At 42.0% G+C, this 26616-nt stretch overlaps 1 protein-coding gene across 1 annotated transcript in view; it reads left to right on the forward strand.

The window, feature by feature from the left end:
* The window catches only part of KLHL14 (kelch like family member 14), a 69973-nt gene extending 47580 nt beyond the window's left edge, over positions 1 to 22393 (forward strand). Inside the window, exons 4-9 of the mRNA XM_076329773.1 lie at positions 3656 to 3745; positions 8261 to 8339; positions 14759 to 14949; positions 15105 to 15263; positions 19031 to 19188; positions 19666 to 22393. Coding sequence (XP_076185888.1) covers positions 3656 to 3745; positions 8261 to 8339; positions 14759 to 14949; positions 15105 to 15263; positions 19031 to 19188; positions 19666 to 19806 — 818 coding nt within the window. The 3' untranslated portion in view covers positions 19807 to 22393. The remainder of the gene's footprint in view (positions 1 to 3655; positions 3746 to 8260; positions 8340 to 14758; positions 14950 to 15104; positions 15264 to 19030; positions 19189 to 19665) is intronic.
* The last annotated feature ends 4223 nt before the right edge of the window (positions 22394 to 26616 follow it).

The following is a 26616-nucleotide window of genomic DNA, read 5'->3' on the forward strand; positions in this document are numbered from 1 at the left end:
CTCCCACCTTACCGAGGGTCTGCTACCGATCACACATAAATTGCATGGGAAGGGGGCTGGTGGGGGTGCTGTCCTCTGTAGGGCTGCTTGGACTCGTTCATGCTCTTGGTCCAGGAAAGCACAAGTTTGTTAACCATGGGCCTCCCGAGCTTTGGGAAGCGTGTGTGAGGGGCAGGGGCTTAGAGCAGGTGGTTTCTGCCCGCTCTGACTAGTCTGTTTATATCTGTCCGTCTCACAATTCTCTGGCACCTATCGCCTTGGTAGCTAAGCATGTTTCTCAGATGACTCTGGCTTTTTTTCATCTTCTCCTCTTTTTAATAGTCTTTTCTCCTTCCTATTAAATCGGTCTTTATTAAAGTTGAGAATTCTTGCACAGGGTTTTATAAACATGTGTTATTAAATTTTGAATCTGTTTTGAAAGTGCCTCTATCCTACTCCCTCCTAGTAAAGTGACCTTTTTAAATGGAGGGAAGTGGGTTTAGATGACAGTCATGATAAATGCGGTCATGTTCACTCAATAAAATAAGGCCCAGTGCATTTGAGGATAAATCAGTGAAATGTACAGCCCCACCTGTCTGTCTCCATCATTCATTTCCACTGTCACTTTCACAGTGGCTGATGGATCACAGTTGCTGTAAAATTAGACAGCCTTTAATCTCATTTCATCCTGATTAGCTTCTCCTTACCCTTTCCCTCTAACTCACTGACTGACACGCTAAAAACTCACACCGGGCTGTGTCTGAGCGTGGCGTACAAACTTCTCTTCAAATACCCTTTTTGCGGGGCAGGCAGGTGTTCCACTGAGTTGAAATCGAAAAATGAGAAGATGGGATTTTCACATTATTAAAGCAAAACAGCAGACAAAGGCTCGTATAAAATTAATGAAAGCAGCAGCCTGGCCAGACTGTGTGATGGGCCAAATTCTTCCTGTTACACCCTGGCAAGCCCCGTGAGTTTGAGAAGATTGTTCCTATAGAGGCTGAATTTAGCAGGCTCATTGCCACGTAATTTTGACTATATCCATGAAAAGTTATGTCCTATATGGGTGTGTGTTCATAGGGAATTACGGTTTACAGCACAAGTTTCCTGGTGCTTTCAGGGGGTGTTTTGTAGCGGTAAAAAAAATTGTTTATTCCCATAGTTTTGACTTCTGTGTATAACTCATGATTCTGAGGGACCCTGAAAATGGTCAGGGAGAAAGACTGCGATGTTGGCGATTTCACAATTTCAATGCCGAAACTCCCTCCCTCTTAGATGTCCACAGTGTTGCTCCGTCCTCCCTGTTTTGTCCAGCCCCATGGGCAGATTCATGAGACCAAGAACAGAGTTTTCCTCAAAGCTCTGTGAGAAACAAAGGTCATAGTAAAGGTCTGCAGTGTTTTATTGCAGTCACCTTTCCTTCTGAAGCCCAAATACTACCCTCCTTTCTAAGGCAAGCTTCCCTTTAGCTTTCCCGTGAGTTACGGATGGTAGTTCGGGTCATCTGGGCCCAATCCCATATCAGTGGGAATGTTGCCATCAAGTTAAGTAGGAGCCAGGATTAAGCCCTTAGTTTTCAAGGTTTAATTATCATCATAAGTGTGGGAGTCTTATTGCATAGTTTATATGCATGGGAACAGCAGAAAAGCTTAAAATATAATTTCTTCCTCTACTGGCCCTGTTTGTGTCAAAATGGAGGATAAATAAACAAAAGTCTTCGTAAAAATGAAGACACAACATGTGAAAAATAAGCATGTGTGCTGCCTGCAGACAGTTCTTCTGATAAATGCTAGATCTCTCCGGATTGACCAAAGGAAGAGCCTAGTTGAGAGTACAACCATTGGCTTGGACCTAATTTGACACCATAACAGAGCATTGAATGAGGTAAGGATTGAAGCCCCTGCGGACTGATCCTGGGGAGTCTCTTCTTCAGAGGAGGGGTCCCAAAAAGCATCTAAGGAAGACAGCAAATTTCCCGTGGGAGACCCAAATTCATTCTGTAGTACAAGCATCCACAAAATCAAGGAAAGTACTGGGGTTTTGAGAGAGATAATTTTAAATTGGGAAAATGTTTGAGATTAAAGAATGAGATAAATATGATATGGGCGCTAAGAAGATAACAAAAATCTTTTCATTCTTTCCTATAGGAATCTATAGGTAGTATAAAATCTTATGCAGTGCCTAGTATAGGATTACTTCCCAGTTTTATAAAGTGTACTAGTAACAAATAACCTTAATTAATGAACTTTCACTGTACCTGGCTGCCCAATTTAAGAACAGCTTCACTTACATGACTTGTAAGAGCACAGACTATGAAAATGATATTCGACCTTTACTAGAAACTAAAAATGTACCTTACTTATTCATCATTGCCTTGGCAAAAACTTCAGTAAGAAGCTTAAATGAGCCCACTGGATCTTTAAGAAAATGTGTCCTAAATAACAAAGCTGTGCGTATTTCTTCTTATTATTATTTGCATATGCTATACTGCACAACTGCATTCTGAGAAAAATAAAAGATAATAAAACAAATGAAATGAGAGATATATCACCCAAAATAATCCAAGTGTGAGATAGGCTGCCTCTTTTTTTTTTTTTTTTGGCATTGGCAAAAGAGCACAAAGTAAGAGCTGGCCCTGAGTCATATTGATTTCCCACTGCACTGGTTTCCTAAGTGCTCTGTTGATCCGTGTCAAGCAATAAGTTCCCTGCCTGTACATGCACATCACCTCCCCATTTGTCCTCACCTAGATTTAAGGTGCCCATATGATGAGCTGAACAAGGACATCATTTTTCCTACTGGTGTCACTGGGCCAAAACTGCTCTATGGGGTATGATAACTAATGCTGTGTAAGTTTACATTTACCATATAATATCACAATAGTGCTGTATGGCACACCGCAATAATATGTGCATATTATGTATATGTAAGTCCTTATTTTTGTGTCTTAGCATTTGCAGTGGAAAACGTAAATTTAAAAAAAATAGATTATTGCGACTGTAGTTGGTCCATAGTAATCACACCACCTCCAAAAAAGAGGGATATTGCAAACCTAATGCCACAGTTTTGATCTTTGTTAACAAAGGGCTTCCTGATTAGATGAATAGAAAATGTGTGATTGTGCTGCTAATGACATTGTACAGGAAATTAAGCGTATACATTTGGAAAAGGCATTAAATCAGCAGGACCTTAATTTAAAAACTTAAAACTGTATGGAAATGCAGCTTGTTCATTGCTGTGTAATAGAAAGCTACTGAACACACTGACTCTTCTTGTGGAAACATTACCAGCAGAACAAAGCTGGGCTAAGATTTTTTTAATGTTTCCTAGCATACTAGGATTCCTAGCATCTGCTTATTTTCAGGGAAATAACGGGCAACTTCACCCCTTTTTACAAGTTGTTTTTAGAGCAGCATATACGGCAGTTGGACAGGTGGGGGGGCGCTGAGGGACCAGAATTCCAGCTTTTTTCCTCAATTATTTGCAAGATTGAATAACGTACGATTACTAATAAGTGGCTTTGTCTGCTGCTAATTCAGTGGACATACATGCTTGGGGTGATGCATTCCCCTATTATTTCATACAGATGTAATCCCAGTGTTGTACTTTGTACCTTTGGAAATATTTGATGGAATCAGTGCCCTGAGCTGACAAACAATTCTTGCTTTACTTGCAGTTATGCCATATAACAGTGCCCATCACTGTGTCGTGGAAGTGGAAAACTTCTTGTTCGTGCTGGGAGGAGAAGACCAATGGAACCCTAATGGTATGTATAGAATATTAAAAGGCACAGGCAGCATCTGCCTTCCTCTGTCTGTCTGTCCATCAGGTCAGCTGATGTAATCATTAACAAGGGATTTTGAGGACCCTCAGCCTGATTGTTGAACCTAGTAAAGGCTACTTGTAGATATTGATGTAATAAATATCTGGTACTTCAGCATTAGCATCTCCATCATTCATCAGCTCCCACATCCCTTGAGAAATGCCACAGGCAGCAGAACAGACTCTTTCATGTGCATGCACCAGGCAGCAGCTGTTAAGAATTTTAACCTTCATTTCCAGTCTCCTTCCGGTCGTAATATAATATAATAATGCAATTGCAGTAGATGCTTCCTTTCTATTGTCAAACCAGATACTCACAGCTAAAGTTGTTAATGTGTTAATTATCTAGACTCCGAGATTCTTTAACTGGTCCTTTTTTCAGTCTTGTGCAAGAGCTTCTCATATAGATTATCTGCTGCTACCTTCTTTGATTTGATTACTTCATAAATTTACTGCAAAGAGAAATTAAACAATTTAACAGGCTTCTGAGCAAAGCAAAAGGAGAATACCATGCCTTGCAAAATTCACAAAATTGTCAAGACATTGTTAAAAAGCTTGCACACGAAGAAAGAGTTGTAGTTGTAGCAGTCTGTGTAACAGAGATAATTATGACTGAGAAACCATAAAACAGCTTGCAGGTACACATTTTTACTTTAAAACACCAGAGGATCCAGCTGAAATTACATATACTGCATATATTTTATTGTGAATGCCCCATTTCAGCATCTGCACTAAACCAAATTATAGAAAATTGTTACATCTGTTCACTTCCTAAAACCTGAGACAAACAATCCAGTCCACCCTATAAGCATATTTCCGGTGTAGTTAAAAATATCACTAAATGTCTTAGGAGAAGAGCCCTTCAGTTCTATTGTTGGATCTCCTTTATATTAAAAAGGAGATAGCGTGGTATCATTAATGATAATTATTATTAGGAGCATCAGCCACATCCAACAACTGAGGGCCCCTGTTGTGCTTGGTGGTAGGCATATGGGTAGTAAGAGGCAGACCTTGTTCCAGGCAGTTTATAATTAAATAGCCATGTCACATGAAGGATGAAAGAAAAGAAGTATAATTACCCACAATTTAAAGATGTGGAAACTGAGTCGCAAGACGATGGGGACAGGTAAGAACGGGTACATATCCTGCATCTGAGATAGGAGTCGAGCACAACTGTGAGATGGATAGTACCTTAGGTCTGTGGTCGCCTAGATCAACTCCTGAGCTGAAGACGTTGCCATCGGACGTCTAACAGCTTCCTTGTTCTATGAATACCAGAGCTGTGATTTGTCTATAGAGAAGATAGGAATAAAAGAGGTAGAAGCATTGCTGATACTGATCTCTTTACGAATTTACCCCAAGAGAAATGGATCTTACTTGTCGCAAAAAGCGGACCTGAAAATCATAAACTGCATCCTATGCTATGGCTGGGCTAGTTCTTTCTTGGAACTGATTTGCTTTAAATGTGCAGCTACATGGGAACTGCTTGCACATACCTACTTGAATTTAAAGGCCTTTGTCTGCTATCCTCATAGTACAGAAGGGGCTTCATATGCACCTAGCTGGAACTGTCTTGCCCAGAGCATTACAAGGCTTTTGGTTTGAATGAGAATATGCCAGGTGTTTTTCCAGTGGACAGAATTATCCTTGAGATGAGGGCAATGGAAGGAGCACCATGCATTTCTTTAGCCATCAGACCTGCAGGTTCTTGAGAAGCCAGGTGGAGCCCGAGGAGCACCCATGTACCCTCCGTGCTGCTCCTGTGACTTCCTGATAACCTAGAGCGCATGGGGGACATTTTTACTCTTTCTTTTACATCCTCCTATGGCTATGCCCCTTCCAGTCACAAGGGATCCCCGCACGAGTAAATGCTGATGAGAGCAGGTTGCAGAACACAGGCATGGATTAAGACCAACCTTCATAACCTTCAGAGCCCTTCACCTTTTGGCATGGCTCCAGAGACCTTCCTGTAGAGAGCAGAGAGCAGCAGCATCTGCCTCCTTTTGTCCCATCGTCCTGATTTGCTAATCCTGATTTCTGATCACTTATTACAGTTTCTACGTTCTGACAGGTGCTTCCTAACATGTGTAAACCTCCTGACTGATGAGCAAGGGAAAATAATAGATACAGTTGTCTTGCAAACTGAATTCCAAAATTAAACTGGAGTCACAGTTACACCAGGCAGCTTAAGTAGGTCATCAAGTCCTTTTCCTGCCATCACAGGCATCATATAGTCCCATTTTGTAAATTTTCTAAGCTCCATTCGAAAAGCAGTTGGATTTTTAGCCCCTACTACTCCTGAAGGCTGTTACAGAATCCAATTGCTCTAAATGACTAGCAGCCTTACTCTAATTTCCAGTAAAATGTATTCTTTGACTGTCTAAATCAGCTTGTTCTCATGCCAGAGCTGGCCTTTAGCTTAATAGTTTTTCCCCTCCTGGAGGTTTGTTCCTCTGATGTATTACAGACAGTGCTCCTGTCCCCTTTCAGCTTTTGTCTTCCTAGGTGCAACAAGCCAAGTTCTTTGTCTCCTGCCGTACGGTAAACTTTCTGTTCTTCCTGTCGCCATAGTAGCTCTTCTTTGTGCCTGTTCTAGTTTGATTTCATCTCCCTTCCTGTGAAGTGACCAGATTTGTGTCCTGTATTCTCACTCTAGGCTCACTAAACCCTTCTCCTTCTACCCTGCGCCATACAATCTTCTACATATGTGTTATTTGTAGTGAACACGTGTATGACACATGTTATGTTAGAAGGCCAAGGTCCCCAAATCATGGGTTTGTATGACAACAATTAAAAAGCTGCTATATAACCAGTGACCACTGAAGTCCCCAGTAACTCTGAAAGATCTAATGCATATGGCAGCATTAAACCCTCCTACTAGAAGTCCAAACTTACGATCAATACTTACATTGTTTAGAAATCCTGCTTTTTGAAATAGATTAATAAATGTCCTAAATAGTGAGACCTAGAACCAGTTAGATGCCTGTTGTTACTGTTTTACTGTTTATTGAATCTATAGCTCTCAATGCCTCTTTTTCTAAATTGTCTGTATAGACTGAAGGAATTCAGACAGGGACCAAGAGCAAAGCCTCGCTTCACTAAACCCAGGGGCAAAATGACCAGTTGCCCTTAGTGTATGGGGGTCTCACCCTATGTCTTGAGATGTGTTTGGGTGGTGCTCAGCATAAAGGGCTTTGGTCCTCATTAGGCACCATGCTGGATTTGAAGGGAAATGCTGCATTATTCATCAGTCTTCTGCTTTACCCTCCTCACACAGAACATGCTTATAACATAGAGAGGGAATGAGTTTGCTTCCAGACGGAGTGGTCAACATGGTTTCTTTCTCTGTTTTCTTGTAGAACATGACCTTAAATTATTACGAATATAAATTCTAGCTGTATCGTTACTCTTCTCTACAATCTTGATGGTCTGTTTACACATGCTGAAGTAGTGTGGAATGAAACAAGCAAAGCGAGCCAATCCTACAGGGGCTTTTCCGATGCAAAAATATTCACCTTGTAGAATACCCAGTGACCATTTATAGAACAGTGACATACGCAGTTGGGTTATTCTGCTGGCCTGTGAAGCCTCTAATTCAATTTTTTAGTCACACATACATAAACAAAGGTTTCTGTTTCCGAGATCCTCATCTGTTGAAGTCGCAGGTGTTACAGGAAATTGCCATACACTCTCTTGCTTCAGGTTTCTTGCTTTGATGTCAATCTGCATGTAAAATAAGGTGAAATCTTAATATCGTGAAGACATGAATACAGTTCATGGGCTTGACAGCAGGGATAAGCTAGTTAGCTGGTGTATGTTGCTCATGTTTCATATTTTAGCTAACACACTTGGAATAAAACTCTAAGGGTGTATTCCCCCTTCGATGCACATGTGTAATTCCTTCTAACTTACACTGAAAGTACATGGTAGAATAAACCATCTCGTGCAAACACTGCATACCCCGTGCTGATGGCTTATGCAGCTCCTGGTTATTTGCACAAGATTTTTTTACCATGTTCCACGTAGAGACTATGTGTGGAGAAAGAAAAGCACACGTTCTCCCTTTGATTTTTCTACCTGACACAAAATACTCTACTCATAAAAATACCGTGGGGATGCCCTTTTTTGGGCAGTAATTTTGTTTAGTGCTGTAATTTATTGTGGCTGTGAAAGTACCACAGCATCTAGAAGTAAATTTAAATACACATTTTCAAGATCTTATTACAGAGAGCAAGAATAATCTCTATCTGCTTTTACTGCTAACAATTGCTAATTCAAACCTCGCAGTGCCCCATTTGTTGAATTATTACTGTACACATAGTGTAATCATACATTGTTGTAAAAGGGGGAACCCTTCATAAAAGCTGTCAACTTGTGAAGTATATGTAATATATATTACAATCATGATGTTAAATACATGAAACAAACAGCTGAGTGTCAAAATAATCTATCTTTACAGGGAAACACAGTACAAACTTTGTTAGCCGATACGATCCCAGGTTTAACAGCTGGATACAACTTCCACCCATGCAAGAGAGGTAAAATCCTGCTACGTGTTTTTCAATATATGTTTTATCATCCTAGGAGCAGCTGAAGTTTGGCTTAGTTCTGGGAGTAAGGAGGCCTACAGAAGTGTTGAAAATACTGAGATAAAACTGCAGCATGCAGTTGCTTCCCATTTGTTTCCTAATTTTTTTAAACTTTCAAATTCAAAACTCCAGATGCCAAATCCTGCAGGGCTAACTCATGGAAAATAACCATGGACTTTGTGCAATTACTGGTTGCCTGAGTACGGTCTGAAGGATTTTTCTCAAGTGTTCATAGTGTCCTGTCATGTTCCCTGACTGAAGCGTCACGATGAATTTGCAGTAAATAAGCAGTATAGTCAGGTATCTTATAGGGAGCTGAAACCTTCACATGTTGACTCCATCCTGTTTCACCATGCCAGCCATAAAGAGCTCTCCTCAACATGTCTCACCTTGTCAGAGGACTCTTAATCCTAGGTGGTCTTTGAGTGAAGTTGCTGTCAGCTAATGCATGTTAGAGTAGCATGCATTTTAATCTTGACTGTGTACCGAAGAGCAGAGGTGCATGTAGGCTTGAGCAATGACCGGTAGAGATGGTGTAAACTTAACTCTGGATCCCAAATCCTACCCTGGCAGGTAAAAAGTCCCCCAAACCTGAACTGAATGATGCATGTTTCCTAAGAAGAATCTCAAAGGCAGAAGATCCAACGTTATAATGTTGTTCTATGAAAGAGCATTCAATGTCCATCCTTCAGTTCAACACCCATCTTCTCATGGATCCAGTGTACAAGAGATCTCACACCACGTTCCTAAAACACCTTCCTTATTCCATGTGCTGTCAGTATTATAGCTCTTTTTGTGTTGGCTGCTCCCAGTGTTCAAGTGTCTGGCAGTCATAAATATATTGAACTCAGTGCAACCTTGCAATTCGAGGTGTGTATTACAACATGCATGGAAATAGGGCTGTCCTTTCAAATTTTCGGAGGTAAAATGTCAGTCTGTAGAGTTTTTGAAGGGCCTTTGTTCAGGATTCAGTTTGATTGACCTAAGTCCATATGCAGACCCATGTGCAATGCTTGTCACCAAAAAATACTGCATTGTACCACTGCATGAAGAAGCACAAATGGAACGGATCTGAGGAGGTTCCCTGTTGGAGCTGAGTGAACTGATAAAATTAGCCATATAAATAGAGATTAAAAAAGAGCATCACAGTTCATTTTAGTTTCTGGCTTTATTAATAACATCATCCTTTACTTTAAAAGTCCTTTACTAAAATTCCTTTTTCTTTTTTAGTTGTTAATAGAGCTAGTCCAACAGCAGGCTTTAGCTAAAGAGGTGACCCTGCTTTGGCAGCCCCCAGCCTTCTCCCTCACTCCTGCCAGCACTGTGGGATAACCCCACAACTGGGTTATTTACCTTAAAACACTGACGCCTTCCCCTCTGGTTCAGCTCCCCGGACTGAGGCACTGCCGGCTCAGGTGTCAGGCGCGGGGGAGACAGGAGGTGTGCGTGAGATTGTGCATCGCTGTGCAGGTCATCTTCAGTGAACCGGGAGGCTGACTAGTGTTTGTACGGAGCCTGAAGCTCTTCTGTGGAGCCTAATCTGTGTCCTAATTAGGTCCTCGGGGTATCTGCAAGTAAAACTCCTGAGGGGCACATGCGGCTGGCTGAACGGTGGGGCTTACTTGGCTGACAAAGCTCAGAAGGCAGAAGTAGGCAGTTAAGGGTTGGAGAAAGCAGACAGTAGAAGTTTTTCCACCTCCACAGTGGCCAGTTGTGTTTCACTAGAAAATCAGTTTATAATCGCAGGTGTGGAATATGACTTGCCTTTTGCTCTGGTGGAAGCTGCTGCCTTCAGCCAAGAGTCAGAACCTCTGCTGCACACTGTGATTGCTTAGCAGCTGCCCGGTAATAAACTGTAATGTATTAGCATCTCAGCTCCTTACAGCATTATTTAAATGTAATGGTCCACTCATACATAGTTCCTTCTGCAAGGGGCTTTACTATGACAACGTTAATTGTCACCTCTTTTGTTCAGGATACGTAACTCATAGGCTTGCCCATTATTTCTCTATAAAGGCTCCTAAGCATTGGGGCTATTGTTGGAAAACAGGGATTTTCAAATCACTTTCTAAAATGATTTTAATGGTTTATTTGCTCATCCCTAATGACTTCCTCGGAATTGTTGCAGCCTTTAGAGGTAGGGTCTGGCCCAGTTTTTAGAAGATCATACAAACAAGAGAGAGCTTTATATGCAGTCTGCTTTCCCAGCTCCTTTAGTCAGATAAAGTTCCCATTAAAGTCAACAGGCTATTTTTTCCCTGCTAGGAGTACAGGGTCACGCCCTGTCTCTGCTGGCATAATGCAGGCACCATTGACAAGACAGACTGTTTAATGGGTACTTCTAAGTCATTATGGTCCATCAAGTCAAAACCTACTTAGGAATTTCAGTCTGAGAATAATTGGCTGGATAGACTATAATAGCTCCTTTGAAATGACTGCCAGGTAAATGTGGGTCTCATTCACAGGCAGTATATTCTCAAGTTGGAAATCCATATGAAATATTTGATGAGTAAACTTTTATCTCATATGCTAAAATCCATATCTGATTGATTTTACTGTATGAGCTATAAAGAAAAGTCTAATCCGTTATGGATTCAGAGCCGTCAGTGTATTTTCTTGAAAGCCAAGTTTGGTTTCTTTTCATTTGAAGAACATCTCAAAAATGCATGCTTTCGAAAGAAAAGTGTGTACTATTTTCAGGCATGCATTGTTTAGAGAAACAGCAAATGACTCATCGGCTTTTGAAATACACGTCTGCCTGACAATGCTGTAACAACGGGATGCTTTTTGGAGAGCGGTTCAGTTAGATTAACATGGCTACTGAAGGAGTGGCCTTTGTAGCAGAAGTATCTGAACTTGCGGCATGAGCCTCAGCTGGACACCTCAGCCGGTACTGTTGCATCTTGCCAGCTCAGCCCAGAGCGGGACAAGGTGTGTGGAACATAATAACATTTAAAACATCTTCTTTTTTCTTACATTCTGAGTTAAAAGTTTCTGTTTAAAGACCAGCAAAAAACCCGGCATAGTACCAGGGCCTGAAGAAGCACAAGTGAAGCGAGCAGGTCAGCATCCTCACTGAGGCCGAGTGAACTGAAAAGAAGCCGCAGAAAAAGAGAGAGAACAATTTCACATTTTATTGTAGTCTATGACTTTAATAATAGTAATGTTAACCCTTACTAAGATGACTTTAGTTTTTAAAAAGCAAAGCATACACTCTAACAGTGACACTGAAATCAGGTCCAGATATCGCAGTGATCAGTAATAGCATTGGTAGTTTTAAACTTCAGACTGGTAGTTGTATTTCTTGTTTCAGGTGTAAATTCATCATCTGTGGAAATCAGAAAGAAATTCTTCCCTTTTTTGTGTGTGTACTTATGAGAAGAATTTGGTTGGGTTGATTATTGAGTGAAGGGGTTTGAAGGAAAAGCATTTCAGAGACCAGTGAACGTCAAATACTTGCAATCCTGAAGAAAACCACAAAATAATTGTCTTATTGTCCATGTTCAGATCCTGAGGTGGATTCCGTTTATCTCATATAGGATGGATAGTCTCTTCCCAGTTTTGTGGGGAAAGTTGTCGTGCAAAGATTGCTGTATTATATTTTAATCCAAATCATGTTTTACAGCAATTTAAAAAGTCATCACTTAACAGCACGCCCCTTACACACTGTACCATTGAAAAGTGAAAAATCAAAAAGCTTAAAATATTTGTGCCAGGAGCTACTGAGTGAATATTCACATCCAAGCAGAAGAGTGAAGTGTGCTGACACTTTCATTTTTGCTCCTTATAGTGACACTGTGTGGATGAAACCAGGAGTACACATACAGAATAATGTCAGTGAAATCCTAGTTAAAATAGTAAAGCCTGCTAGTTGTACCTACCTCTTTTTCTTAAACCTGAACTCAAAAACCCACGCTGAGAGCAGTTTGCTGACGGGTTTGTCAGAGGAGGTGCGCGAGGACAGACGAGCGGACATGTGAGCACCCCAAGCATTGACGACAGGCACCCTGTGGGTTTGTGCCTTGCAGCTGCCAGGCACAGGAGGGTCGGAGAGCGTGTGCCCACCCGTGCAGGCTCTCTGATGTCTAATAGGATGTGACCTCTGCAGCTTTTCCTACTTTTGAGGCCACTACAACCTGTCTTGCCTCTGGCCTGTCACGTACTCTCAGGAAGCATATAGGCACTTGATTGCCTCTAACACCTATACCCTCTGTCAAATTAGAGTGAAATCAGCCAGCAGCTTTTTGTTGAGGAGACAACGCTCAGGCAGACATGGGTACATGTACAGTGTAATCAAATAAGCTTTGTTTCCATAGAAAATCAGGCTAAAAACATAGATGCACAATTTGCTGCCCGACCATGCAGAGCAATATATGCCATCAGCTTCTATCTGCCCATTGACAGATAAATTAAATGGTCTTATTTAATTCATCAGCTGAGCTGGAGGCACTTAGCAGCATTCCTGTCCTCCTGTTTCTGTCTTGTCTTTTGGTAGCCTTATCCTTGTGCCAGTGTTCCTGCTCAACAAGGGGTGCTGTCCCGCACCGTCCAAGTTGCCCATGTGCAGGCAAGATGAAAGCAAAGAGGTAGACAGGAGGTGCTCGGTGACGCAGCTCCCCACCAGCCAGGGTGAGGACCCCTCTCAGGTGTGCACCAAATCCAAAAAGTAAGGCCAAAAACAGGTGGCGTTGCATCAGATCTGTTCCCTGAACGCTCAGCCAGCCCTGCTGTTTCCATGGCTGTATTTTTGTGTCTGCCTGACCTCTCCTCCAACTTATAAACCCATCAGCCAGTCTCAGCCACGTTTAACAAAGAGGGAAATTTCTCCAAAATGTTAAAGCATACTACAAGTTTTGTGAAAATAGGCACCTGGGTAAAGGAGAGAGATCTTATTCCTGCCTTCACTGAAGGAAATGCTCCTGAACGCGTGCCTGGCTAGATGGCAGGTTAGAGACATGGCACAGCAGGCTTTGCTAGCTCACCTGGTCGTGGGATGACTATAGGGAAGCCTGGAGAGGAGTTGGGACATACCAGAGCTGTTCATTGCAGGGTGTTGTGCTCTGTACATGGACCACTGCTCATCCCGAATGCTTTGTAGCAGTCTGCAGGATCGAGCCCTTGATGGTCAAGCCCCCAAGATTTACTGTGCGATTCAGGAATGCAATATGCAAGCCGCTCCCAGATTCAAATTTGGATGCCTGGGCAGGAACCGGAGCTTATTGTGTCAGGCACGGAGCAGGGTTTGGCAAGCTGCAGCCACACTCCAGCGTGCCTGTTTCGCAGGAGTTGTCAGAGCTCGACCTTGCCATCCCTCACCTGCCTGCTTGTCTCTGGGCTCCCACACCACTCTGGTTTCACCCAGGAGAAAATTTGAGGTTTGGGACTGACAATTCTTGTCATTCAACATTTTGTACGGGTCTTCATCCTAGCCTAGCTGTGCTCTTTGCAATTTTCTTTCTCATATCATTGCAGTTTAAAATTAAAGGCCTCTACCCTAGAAAACCTTCCTGCTGCTGCATAATACAGGGAATTTTCCCTGAAAGTGGATTACACCAAACAGGGTCTCTCAGAATTGTCTACTGCTCTATTTTTACTTCAGCAATAGACACTTACTGTTAATTTTGGCGGCATGAGGAAGACAAACTAATATATGCTGAGCAGTCCTGACCACAAAAATTAAGTATTTTCCTGCATACCTGAAATATACCGCATGTGAAAGCGGACAGGTGGCTAAAACTTTTCTCAGAGTTAGTTGGATGGAGACAGACCTCTTTTGAGTTAAAGGGCGGAAATGTAATATTGTGCCTAGCGTAAGGAAAGTTGTTCTACTTGCAGTACTGCAGAAAGAAGAAAAAAATGATAATTGAAGAAAAATTTTGATGATGTGGTTCTCTTAGTAAATTGGGAACAATGACCCTTGAAGGACCATAAAGAAAGTGAATGTCAAGATAATTTATTATTGTTACATTATCTACCTCATTTTTCACTTTGCCTTACTGAGTTGTTATATCCCTTACAAGGTAATGCCCCAAACATTAATGAGCACCTTTTTATCTTTCACAGGTGTGAAAAAGCAACAAACAGCTTTGAAAAGGGGTATTTTATACCAGATTTATGTGTGCTTAATTGTTTTGACAACAAAAATGAAGTATTCGTTTGATGTGGAGCATGTATTTGATTAGCAAAGCAGCCACAGTCTCTAGGATAGCAGTAAGCATGTGAAGCTCCTGGACACTTCTATCTGAAGTCGCATTTGAAGGAGCCGCTATCTTAGTTCAGGGAGTCAGCTGGAGACAGAAGAGATATGGTTGATGTGGCTAATTGCTTTGTTGTTGGCTTGTTTTGTTTTGTTCTGCCCTGTCCTCCAGGAGAGCCAGTTTCTACGCCTGTCGCCTTGACAAGAACTTGTATGTAATTGGTGGAAGAAACGAAACTGGCTACTTGTCCAGCGTGGAGTGCTACAACCTGGAGACAAACGAGTGGCGTTACGTGTCTTCGTTACCGCAACCTTTGGCAGCCCATGCAGGAGCCGTTCACAATGGCAAGATATATATTTCAGGCCAGTGTCTTTTATAATTCCTGCTATGTAACAAAAAACCAACCCAAAACAACAACAACAACAAAAACCCAGAACCCAAAATCATAGAGCTAAATTCCTGCTGCAGCGCAATGTCTTTATTTACATTGATTAACAGAAGTATATTTACTTTGCAGGAGGTGTTCACAATGGAGAATATGTCCCCTGGCTGTACTGCTACGACCCTGTGATGGACGTCTGGGCCCGAAAACAGGACATGAACACAAAGCGAGCAATCCACACTTTGGCTGTAATGAATGATCGACTGTATGCAATTGGAGGAAACCATTTGAAAGGTCACATTTTTAATAGCGAAAAACATTCCAGTGTCCCCCATCTCCTGATAAAGAATATTTTTGTTAGACAGTCATTGTTAAATACATTAAAAACCAGGCAACACAATTTAACAGGACACTTGAGCCAGCAATTTTAAAAACATTTTATGCAAATTATTTTAAAATTATAACAGTACATTAAATATATGAGTAATGAATGCTTTAGATAATAAAAATGGGAGCTTCCATTACTCAAAGGCATGGACAATTTGTCATTACCAAGAATTCAATGAAACAAACAGATTATTCTTTGACCCGAAAGTACCAGCAATATTTTCCTCTGTAAATCATTTTCCAAAATGTGCAGTTAGAGAGAGCTTTATTCGGAGCAACACACAAAAACAAGCTCCTGATTTAATGAAAAAAAAAAAGCCTCCAGCCATTAAATATTAGGACTAGGCTCTTTAGATCCCTTTTTAGTATTAAATGTAGCTTGTTAATTATAATTCCTTTTAGAGGTCTCTTGTTTTCATCTTTTGAAAAGGTCTCATATTAAAATAACTACTGCTTAGGCATCTGGTAATTTTGTCTTAATACCTACATGCCGTTGCTATTACTGCTAAAGAGATTCTGCTTAATCCAGCCACTTAGACAAAAAGCACAGCTCCTGCTCCTTTGTCCCCTGACAATATTTGGCCGTTTATATTCCCTTTTTTTTTTTTTCTTTCTCCTTTCTTGCTTAAAAAGAAAAAAAAAAGCTTCACAACAACAAAAGGGAAAATTGTAATGCAAAAGAAAAAGTGATGTTAACTGCCAGTAGCACCAGGCCACGTGCCTGAATGACTGTGGCACCCAAGTCTCTGGGAAGCTCTGAAGCCACATGCTGCTTTTGAAGATCTGAATGCCTGTGGAGCATGTAGGGGACAAAGTCTCAGATGTGAATTTTCCCTGGTAAATAGTACTGGTGCGTAATCCCCTGCAGCCAGGTGCAGGGCTGCTGTGCCTCCACTCCCCACCCCAAGTTGTGATGGGTGTTCCTGGACTGGACTTCACAGGGTGAAGGGGGTAAAAGCTGCCTGCCCACGTGCACCTGCAAATTTTGTAGAGGTTGCAGAGCTCCACAGTGTTGGTTTTTTCTCCTACTGAAGTAGAAGTCAACATGTCATACACCTCCTATAGCTAAAGCACATGCTTTGGTTTGCATACCCTTGAATTGCTTCCATCCTGCCGCCGCCTTTTTTTCACCCAGTTTCACCTACCATCCTCTGGGAAAGAAGGAACTTATAATAAACATTGCATTTTCGCCTCTACAACTGTTGCCCTAGGTGCCTTTATTACGTATGAATTGCTCTCTGCTGTGAGAGGTATTTAACATCCAGGCTTCTGGAAAGCCGGCTTTTTGGAAAACTGGTTTCTTCTGTACAGTGAAACAAAAGGAGGAACTGCAAGGAAAGGGAGGAGGGAGGGAACTGAAGTGCAGATGAAATGCTACAAATTCTCCACCGGGGGGGCCAGGGGAATAGCAGGGCTCCATGGCAAAGCCCTCCTTTGTGAAGCTGGATCTGTATACTAGTGTCAGCAGTGTGTTTATCGCATCACAGCTAGTCATGTGCATACTGCGGTTTATTACGGAGCTTTTGACAGATTCTGGGCGCACTGCAGTGGCCTTTCTATGGCCCCTTGAAAACTTTACAGCAACGAAAAATTATTTCATCACAGCTATTCATTCCTGACATAAATAATACTCGTACAAGCAGCGTCATTGTGAAGTACCAATATCACCAAATGCCCTTTTCCAGAAAATCTTAACTTCTCTTTTCTATCATACCTTGATGGCAAAGGCAGTAGTGTCAGGTAAAGCATCGCAGCATATTAAGAAAGCCATAATTTTACTGTGGTGCTCTGATAAAGAAGGTAGTTTGAGATAGGGAAACATCTAAATATTGGAGCAGGAGCCAGGACTCCTGGGTTCTAAGTCTGTGTTCAGCTCACTTAGTTGATACTAATTGATACAGCTTGAGAGTCTTGAGCTGAGACCCATCTGCCCTTTGGTGGTTACAAAGCAGCAGTCGCATGGAGCCTTTTGCAGTCTGTCAGGGAAGGATGGGACCACCGGTTTTTTTGGTTACATTTTCTGTCGCCTTAAAGACTTAGTCACATCACAGCTGCGTGCTTAGGGTACACCTTAAATCGGCTTGAAAATTGAAACTGGTCCTGAACTTCACATCAGTCGTGCTAAGACGACTGGAGACACTGAATGGAGTTCAATCCAGTTGGCGGCCGGTCACGAGCGGTGTTCCCCAGGGCTCAGTTTTGGGGCCGGTCTTGTTCAATATCTTTATCAATGATCTGGATGAGGGGATCGAGTGCACCCTCAGTAAGTTTGCAGATGACACCAAGTTGGGCGGGAGTGTTGATCTGCTCGAGGGTAGGAAGGCTCTGCAGAGGGACCTGGACAGGCTGGATCGATGGGCCCAGGCCAACTGTATGAGGTTCAACAAGGCCAAGTGCCGGGTCCTGCACTTGGGCCACAACAACCCCATGCAGCGCTACAGGCTTGGGGAAGAGTGGCTGGAAAGCTGCCTGTCGGAAAAGGACGTGGGGGTGTTGGTCGACAGCCGGCTGAACGTGAGCCGGCAGTGTGCCCAGGTGGCCAAGAAGGCCAATGGCATCCTGGCCTGTATCAGAAATAGTGTGGCCAGCAGGAGTAGGGAAGTGATCGTGCCCCTGTACTCGGCACTGGTGAGGCCGCACCTCGAATACTGTGTTCAGTTTTGGGCCCCTCGCTACACGAAGGACGTTGAGGTGCTGGAGCGTGTCCAGAGAAGGGCAACGAGGCTGGTGAGGGGTCTGGAGAACAAGTCTTATGAGGAGCGGCTGAGGGAACTGGGGCTGTTTAGCCTGGAGAAAAGGAGGCTGAGGGGAGACCTCATCGCTCTCTACAACTACCTGAAAGGAGGTTGTAGCGAGGTGGGTGTTGGTCTCTTCTCCCAAGTAACAAGCGATAGGACGAGAGGAAATGGCCTCAAGTTGCGCCAGGGGAGGTTTAGATTGGATGTGAGGAAAAATTTCTTTACTGAAAGAGTGGTGAAACATTGGAAGAGGCTGCCCAGGGAAGTGGTTGAGTCCCCATCCCTGGAGGTATTTAAAAGACGAGTAGATGAGGCACTTAGGGACGTGGTTTAGTGGACATGGTGGTGTTGGGTTGATGGTTGGACTCGATGATCTTAGAGGTCTTTTCCAACCTTAATGATTCTATGATTCTAAGCACCTTATCCCTCTGGAATAAAGTGGCATCAGCTGTCTAAGCTCTACCTTGACTCATTAGACAGTGATTTCTGAGTGAGATTTAATCTGTTGACTTTTGAATAGATTAGATCTGCTGACCTTTGAGAAAGACTGCCAGGACAGGCTTTTCCTACATGTTCAAACTCGCATTAGCACTGATAGATGAGGAGGAATATTACTTGAATCTGCTTTCATCATTGATAGGTTATTACTGAGTGTTACTTTCTGATCTGTTCAGTTTTTATATGTACTTGTGATTTGTAGAAGACTGTAGAACTAATAGTAAAAGCTTTCAACAGATTTATTTGAACTGAAATAATGAGACATTAACATTACAGAAGATGGCTTAAATGTATATGTCCATATTTTCTAGAAGAAAGTTTAACAATGGTGTTATAATTGTAATAATATAATTGTAACTGTAATAAATTTAACAGTAAAACAAATAATAAAACAGCATGTCATAACGCACGTTCTCTTTTCTCAATGCCCTCATCCAGGTTTCTCCCATCTCGATGTAATGCTTGTGGAATGCTACGATCCAAAAGGCGACCAGTGGAATATCCTCCAGACTCCTATTCTGGAGGGTCGCAGTGGCCCTGGCTGCGCAGTGCTTGACGACAGTATTTACCTTGTAGGAGGCTACAGCTGGAGTATGGTGTGTACCTGCTTTCTGCAATGACCCCTCCATTCCTTCTGAGCTCTTGCAGCCAGTCTGTGTATTACTCAGATGGGATGGAGAGGAGACGAGGGATGAAGTAGCTGCAGCGGCTGGTTTTGGTTTGGTTTTCAACTTGTGGAGAACATGGAGTATTTGTTCACGTTCGTGCTTTTCTATTTAGATGAGTTATTATCAGACTGTATTCACTGATCTGGAGTAATATAAAAATCAGATTAAATTTGGCAAAAGTGATTGACGGGACTGTATGCTTATAGCTCTGCTTATAAGGCGCTTGTAAAGCAGCCTGCTTTGCAGAGGCTGGGTGTTCAGCCCATACGAAAACCAAACCTCTTGAAAGGCTCCTAAATTAGAGCTCAAAACCATGAGTCACTTTCAAACATCTTTCTTTAAAGCTGATGTGTGACTTGGTTTTTACCAAAGCCACATTTAATATGACTTTTTGTTCTATTACAGGGAGCCTACAAATCTTCTACTATTTGCTATAGTCCTGAGAAAGGGACTTGGACAGAACTAGAAGGAGATGTTGCTGAGCCACTTGCAGGACCTGCTTGTTCAACTGTCATATTGCCAGCCTGCGTACCGTACAACAAATGATAGTCAAGGAGCACTGACACGAACACTGACTGCATTTGGGAAAATAATGACGGGTGACGTAAATATTTTATTAGAACAGGATTCCTGTTAAAACAAAGCTACCATAATTGACCCCTTATTCCATATTTATGCTTTAGGAGCAAACTAAAAGAAAACAAAAACCAAGCGTTGTCCCAGCTCAGATAGATGCCGGTGTCTTATGAAGCAAGTAGCTAAAACACACCGAACATTACATGCTGACAGACTGCCATTTCAGACTGATTTTAACTTTTTCCTGCTGCAGAGATATTCCTCACATCAAATTTAACTTTAAAAAAAATGAAGGCTAAATGTTCAATACAGCCTGAAGAGACAAGATCAGTATTGTGCATTGTATCTACCTGCATGTGATCTGTGTTGAAGTCATGAGGATGTTGTTTTCATGAATGCTTCAGAATTCAGATAGTGAAAAGCTCACACTGCATTGCAGAATTGTCTCCTCCTCTGTAATCCTAACCTACAGCTACTTCACATGCTCTGCAAGCAACACAGCATCAGAAGATTATAAAAGGTAAAGAAATATCATTCAGTTTTTGCACAGCTTGGCAACTAATACACTCTGCCTTCAAAGTCCCCACGTGTAAGTGCAGCGGAAAGCAGACTACAATGAAAGACATGCTTTACAGAGCACTTCTTGCAATAGCAGCCTAGGGATTAGGATCAAATTCTTCTAATCACACTTGTGTAAAGTCAGAGTCATTTCACTGAAATCACATGGAATGACTGTTTTTACATTAGTACAACAGAAATTTGGTCCTACACCTTAAATTCTGGGTTCGTAGAGTAAGTTATTTCTGTGACGACTTAACGAAGCACCAGCACCCTTACTTACTTTTCACCAACCTGATAGGAGCATCCATGCTAGTTGCTTCCAAAGACAAGAAGACTGCATTTAACTATAAGTGTATTACTTTGGACTCTTAAATGATTATGCACAATTTTGGAGAGACACTGGTAAATAGTTAAAATACTCCTGTGTGGTTGATCTTAAAATGTACTCTGAAAGATTTTTACTATTGATCCAAAGTAATAGGAGGCGAGACTTTCCACTGCCTTATAGCTTGTGTAATTATTTACACGCTGCAAAGTGAGTTCAGAACGCTACCACATTGGACCAGTAGCATTTAGGACTCGCTTCATGAACCCATAGTTGTTTGCACAAATCAGGCTGTCCACGTTTTAAGCTTGTGTCTTTCTGTCCTGGCTTTGCAAAAGCAGTGACAAAATCTGAGCCTGATTCTTCACCCCCTTGCAGTTAACATAATCGTCCACACCTCAGCAAAGTATATGCATAGTTCTTCCATTGTGGTTTACTGGTGCTGCATCCATTACCCTCAGGACCATCGTCTTCGCTGGTATAAACTGACATTGCTCCGTTGAAGCCAACGGATGTACTTTGGTTTATGTCAGCTAAGAATCTGGCCTTTAATTTGCCTAGTTGTAACTGGCTGCACCAGATAAGAGGCAAGGGAGACTCAGATCCTGCATTTTCAAGCCTGCGCATATCTTTCATGATAGGACTTAATGCTAGTGCATTAAGCAAGGAGCAGGCAACTACTGGAGGTTGATTTCTGCTGCAGAGGCAATAGATGGGAGGAAGAATTCATTATTTGCTTTGCAAAATAGAAAGAGGGCGAATGTACACAGAAATTACGCTATATATTGAAGCTTGAGAGCAATATAAATAACGGAGAGCAAATACCATGGGACTGTTTCTCTCTGGCATCAGTCCAGTTTTATTGCCGTGCAACTCCCTTGCTTGCAGCAGAATTACACAGTTGTAAAATTGGAGTAATGCAGTAAAGACTGATATGGTACAAATGCAATAACCCAATTGATGAGGTAGCTGCACGCCTGGAAAAAAATGTTTAAACAAAATAATTATCTGAAGATGCTAATATTTGAATGTGCCGTTGGGGAGTTTTCCAGTGAGCATCACTAAGGAACTCATAAAGGTGGAGTGTATATCCTGAAATCTCAATCCATTTCTACTCTATAGTGCAATCTTAGTTGGTTTTCTATTTATTTATATTGTTCAGATCCAAGGGATCCCTTGTAAAATATATTTGGTGCAATCATGACTTTTTTTTTCCTTTCCTGTTGAAAGTATATAAATATAAATATATATAAAAAGGAAACTGTCAAGATACTAAATGAGGAAACCTTGAATGACATTTAAGATCAGAATAAGGTCTGCCATTAAGCACTGACTGTCACCTGTCTCTACTAAAACGTACCATTTTTAAAGGATATTTGTTGTCCTTTTAAGTGGTTCTTTTTTTTACCAAGATAATTTAAAGATTTATGAGGACTGTATGTAAATCTTTCTATCTTTTAGGAAGGCATGACCAAGGAAAGTGCTAACTGAATAAGTCACACAAAGAATGTAAATTTTGTACAGTACTAGACTGTGTAAATGAAGCTTGCTTGTAGGGGGGAAACTTTAAATAAAACTTTATGTACTAATTCAACTGTCTGCCATATTCCTACTTATAAAGTGTATGTATAAATAATATCTACATTAAATTCTTTGGAACTTTTTTTATCATGTAGATGTGTAAACTTCTTTTATTTTGTGGCCGTACATAACTGCCTCATTGTTCTCCAAGTGTCATTACTCAGTGCTTGTAAACGCAGCGACGCAGTAAAATGTAGTGAGTCAGAGTCTTCCCCTGAGCGCACGTGCCTGGCCTGTGCTTCCAGCAGGGAAAGCCCCACCTGCGTGCCCACTGGCAGGGTCTGACCTCAGAAGCCTACTGATGCGATCAGACGCCTGTGAAATGCCTCTGCCTTGCGCGGCTCTGCCCGTTCCTCCGTCCCATGGTAAGATAAGCGAGAAGGAGGCCGCCCGGTTAAAAGCTTTGGGGAATTTAATGCTAGTCATGGTAATTTCTTTCCTCTTCAAAATGTCCCCCCCTGCGATTAACCCTTCTAACTATGGGTATTTCTGTTCTTGGAGGGAAGTGCTGGCACGGGTGAGCAGTAGAGGAGTTGGGACAAGAGGTATTGCCAGGCTGAGAAGACAAGGTACAGGCAGGGGATTTACCAGGGAACAGAATCGTTATCAATACCACTTACTACACTACATGTATTATTTATCAGTGCCTACCAACCTTTGCCATGGAACAGAACCTTCCTATGCAAACCAAGTGGGTGCACTGAGCAAACAAAAAGGCAGTCCCTGACCCCCATGCTTACAGTAAGTGTGAGCTGTGCTGGGGGGTGGCTGAGGGCGCAATGATAGAGTCTGGTCTAATGAGACGGGATCAGTTCTGTTCAAATCTTTTATGAGAAAGGGAGAGGCGAGCCAGCAGCACCTACGGTAAGATAGCACAATGAATAGGGCTGTTTTATTAATGAGTTTATTTCACAATAGGAAGGAAGACAGATTTAAGCTTTTTTTTTTTAAAGTAATGTAGGAGAAGAAAGAAGAGGAGAAGCTGGAACCAGTGGGCAGAGATATGATTTAGAAAGGAAGGGAATGAAGCGAGAAAGAAGAGGTAAGAATGAAAGGGAAAAATAGAAAACGAGAGCCTGTGAGAGGAGAAAGTGGGAAGTTCTTGTGGATCGAGGGCACAGAGAAAGTAAGGGCTGGAATAATGAGGAAGGCAAAGATGGTTTCTGAGAAGTGCACATCAGAGCAAGCCTGGAAAGAAATGACAGGAGAGGCGACACAAAGAGCAGAAGAGAAACACGAGAAAATGCAATAAGAGAGGACATGAAATAAACATGAAACTAAATAGGCGCTTGGTGATGGTACTGCTCCTGTTTTCTTCAGCTAATCATTTATAGTGGTCTAGCTGTCAAGGCAGAAGGATCAAATCAGCAGAGTACTTAGGTGTTGCAGTGTGCAAGCTTTCAATGCGCAGACTTCAGCGCAACAAAAATCATGAGATAGGTGCCCAGCACGGCTCTGCGGTGCCTGGGCTTGCGGCAAGAACCCAACAACAGTCAGCACCTGTGGCAAGGGAGGAGAGCTGCTGCTGGTGGTGAGAAGCATAAGAGCAGATGTGTCGCACGTCCCAGTCCCCGCTGGGCTGGAGAGAAGTATCTTCTCCATTTCTGATTCACAGATGAGAGTTGCCTTTGGGAGTTGGACACCTGGACTGTTCCTCCATTCTTCTTCTCTGCTGTCCTTCCTGCAAAACACTAATCTTCTCCTCCTCCTCCTCAGCATGACAAACTTGCCTAAATACTTTTGTGGAGCTGGGCCTGGAAAACAACAGACCAGTGAATGGAGCTGTTTCCCGGGCCCTGAGCTGTGGTCCCATCCACTGCCCCAGAAGCGTGAGAAGGCTGGGTTGCTGCTGACTTGCAACCCATATGCGTGTCCTTAAGGAGGGCAAAGATTCAGAAATGTGCTTTTCATTGATCATAGCATTGTTTTCAGAGGTACTGTGCACCCACCTCCCAAAAGCTGGCATTGCTTTCCTTCACGTGTTTGTCCCCCTTCCCGCTTTTAATACAATGATTTACTGTGCTAGCTGCATCTGTAAGCCAATTTCTGAGAAAAATCCATGCCAAACCTCATTATATATACCAGTTTGTATTGTATTATAATAACTCACCAGAATAGTTCTCTAGTTCTCTTGCTTTTAAAGGACAGACCATATTTCAGCTTGCAATTTAAGTGAAGCTTTCCGGGTACAGACAAAGGAGACGGAAATCCCAAACAGTGCTAAAAAGGGCAAAACAGTAATTGCTAACATACACACTCCTGAACAGTTTTAAGATACACATTCTCATTTCTGTTGCTAAGTGCAGCAGCAAAAAAGAGTCAGTGTTTCAGCCTCTCAGGTCCAGACCAAGGAAGCAGTGCTGGCAGCGCTGGAGGTCAGAGTGGTGAGCGGGAAGGGAAAGTACACTAATGAATTCTGGAGGGCTCGTAACGCCATAAAAGATTCAGTTAATCTGCAGCATAGATGTTGATCAGCGAAACTGAACCTAACTCTCTGGACCTTGTCAGATGTATTCTGTGCATGTCAGTGTTCCACACCAATTACAGATTTTAGAAGATGCTCTCATGCAAAACTATGTGCCCTAATATATAAGCCAGCTCAGATGTAACTAAAATTAAAATCTGACTGTGGCAAATCTCTGTGATCCTGATATATGAAAATCCAAATACGTGATTTGTTCCCAGAAATGAAAAATAACTTCAGCAGGAAATTTCAAAATTACTTATGCAGGATTAATCCAGTTCAATGAATGCATCTTGCGTTGATTAATAAAGCATTCCTGAATTGCAAAGTAAAACGAGAGGAGACTTCTGGTGCTGATATATTTGTGTATTTCTGAAGCTAGAGAGAAATACGCGCTTGCAAGAGATGTGGTCAACCAGTGTAAACAGAGATTGAATACAAATAGTGATTTTTCTAATTGTCTGTTTTCTCCCTGCAGCAGAAAACTACCTTTGTGTCATTGATCCTTTCCTGAAGAACACAGGTACTATGTTACCTGCAACAATATTGAATGAGGACAGGGCATCTAACACGATTGTACAATGACTCCACTTAGCATCCAGATGACATCTGCAGTCTTCTCTAGCAAAGAAAAGCAAAACTCGAGCTACTTTCTGCTGATTTTCTTGCCACACAGAGTAGAAATTTTGGTCAAGCAGCTTTAGCTTTTGTGATCTGCTGCCTTTGAATTTAATTGGCCTTAGAGGTGAACAGATACAGGGAACCTATTTAGAAAGCAAAAACAAGAGAAGATTTAAACAAATGCAGCATTTTCCCAAATTTTTCTTTTCCTTCAGCATACACACACACACACACACACACACACACAAAATCAGCTGAATTTCTTTAAAGTGGTCTCATCACTTAATCTAGAAACCTGTTCTTCAGTTTGGAGAACTACCTTCAATCATTACAGTGTCTTCAGAAGGAGTATTTACTAATGGTTGAGGTAAGCTGCACTTTGCAAAATACCTTTAAAATCCTTATGGTTTTCTCTTTAACAAATGGTTCCTCATATCACCCTTAAACATCTTCCAAAAAAATCACACTGGAAGAATCGCATTAGTAAAGTTTGCTTTGCATCTCGGGATCTTGTGTGATATTCAGTTCCTGATTCTTTGCAAACTTGTTTCCATTTTTGTTTGCATTTGTGCAAAACAATTCAGTTTTCAAAAAACTTGGGCTGATCAAGAATATTTTGTATGAATGGAGTAAGTGAACTTTAAACATACTCCACTGTGAATAGTGAACACCCAAACTGATGATCCGTTGCATAAACAGTAACAAAAAAATTGTTGCTTTCTGTGTATTTAGGGATTTTGAGAAAGGTGTATAAATATACACATACACATTTGCACCCGAAAAATGTCCAGTTCATAGGCCATAGTAAGGACTGCTGTGCCATTGTTTTTGCTAAAGCTGTAAACTCAGTAACATCACTGCAACTTGGATCTTTTTCTTTAAAAACCACCTCTTTAACAGCAAAGATGCCATTAGTCACAGCAGGGAGCATAACCAGAAGGAGGATGTCTGTAACTATAGCAAGAGAGCACATTAAACTGTAGGTCAAAATCATGACTGACTGATTACCTTCAGGGTGAAAGTAAATCTTCAGACTTGCCGGAGTGATAGGAAACGGGACTGACTGGGGCTTGCCGAGGTCATCCCCTGCCTCCCCCCCGCCACGGTGGGGTCGGTGATGCCCAGCCCACTCCCAGCAGACGTCTGCTGAATCACCTAACCTTTGTAGCAATGTGTGATGGGATGTAGTCATTGTCATCATTAGAAAATGCTTCCTAATGTCTAGCTT

Source organism: Aptenodytes patagonicus, chromosome 2, assembly GCF_965638725.1.
Source record: "Aptenodytes patagonicus chromosome 2, bAptPat1.pri.cur, whole genome shotgun sequence".
NCBI lineage: Eukaryota > Metazoa > Chordata > Aves > Sphenisciformes > Spheniscidae > Aptenodytes > Aptenodytes patagonicus.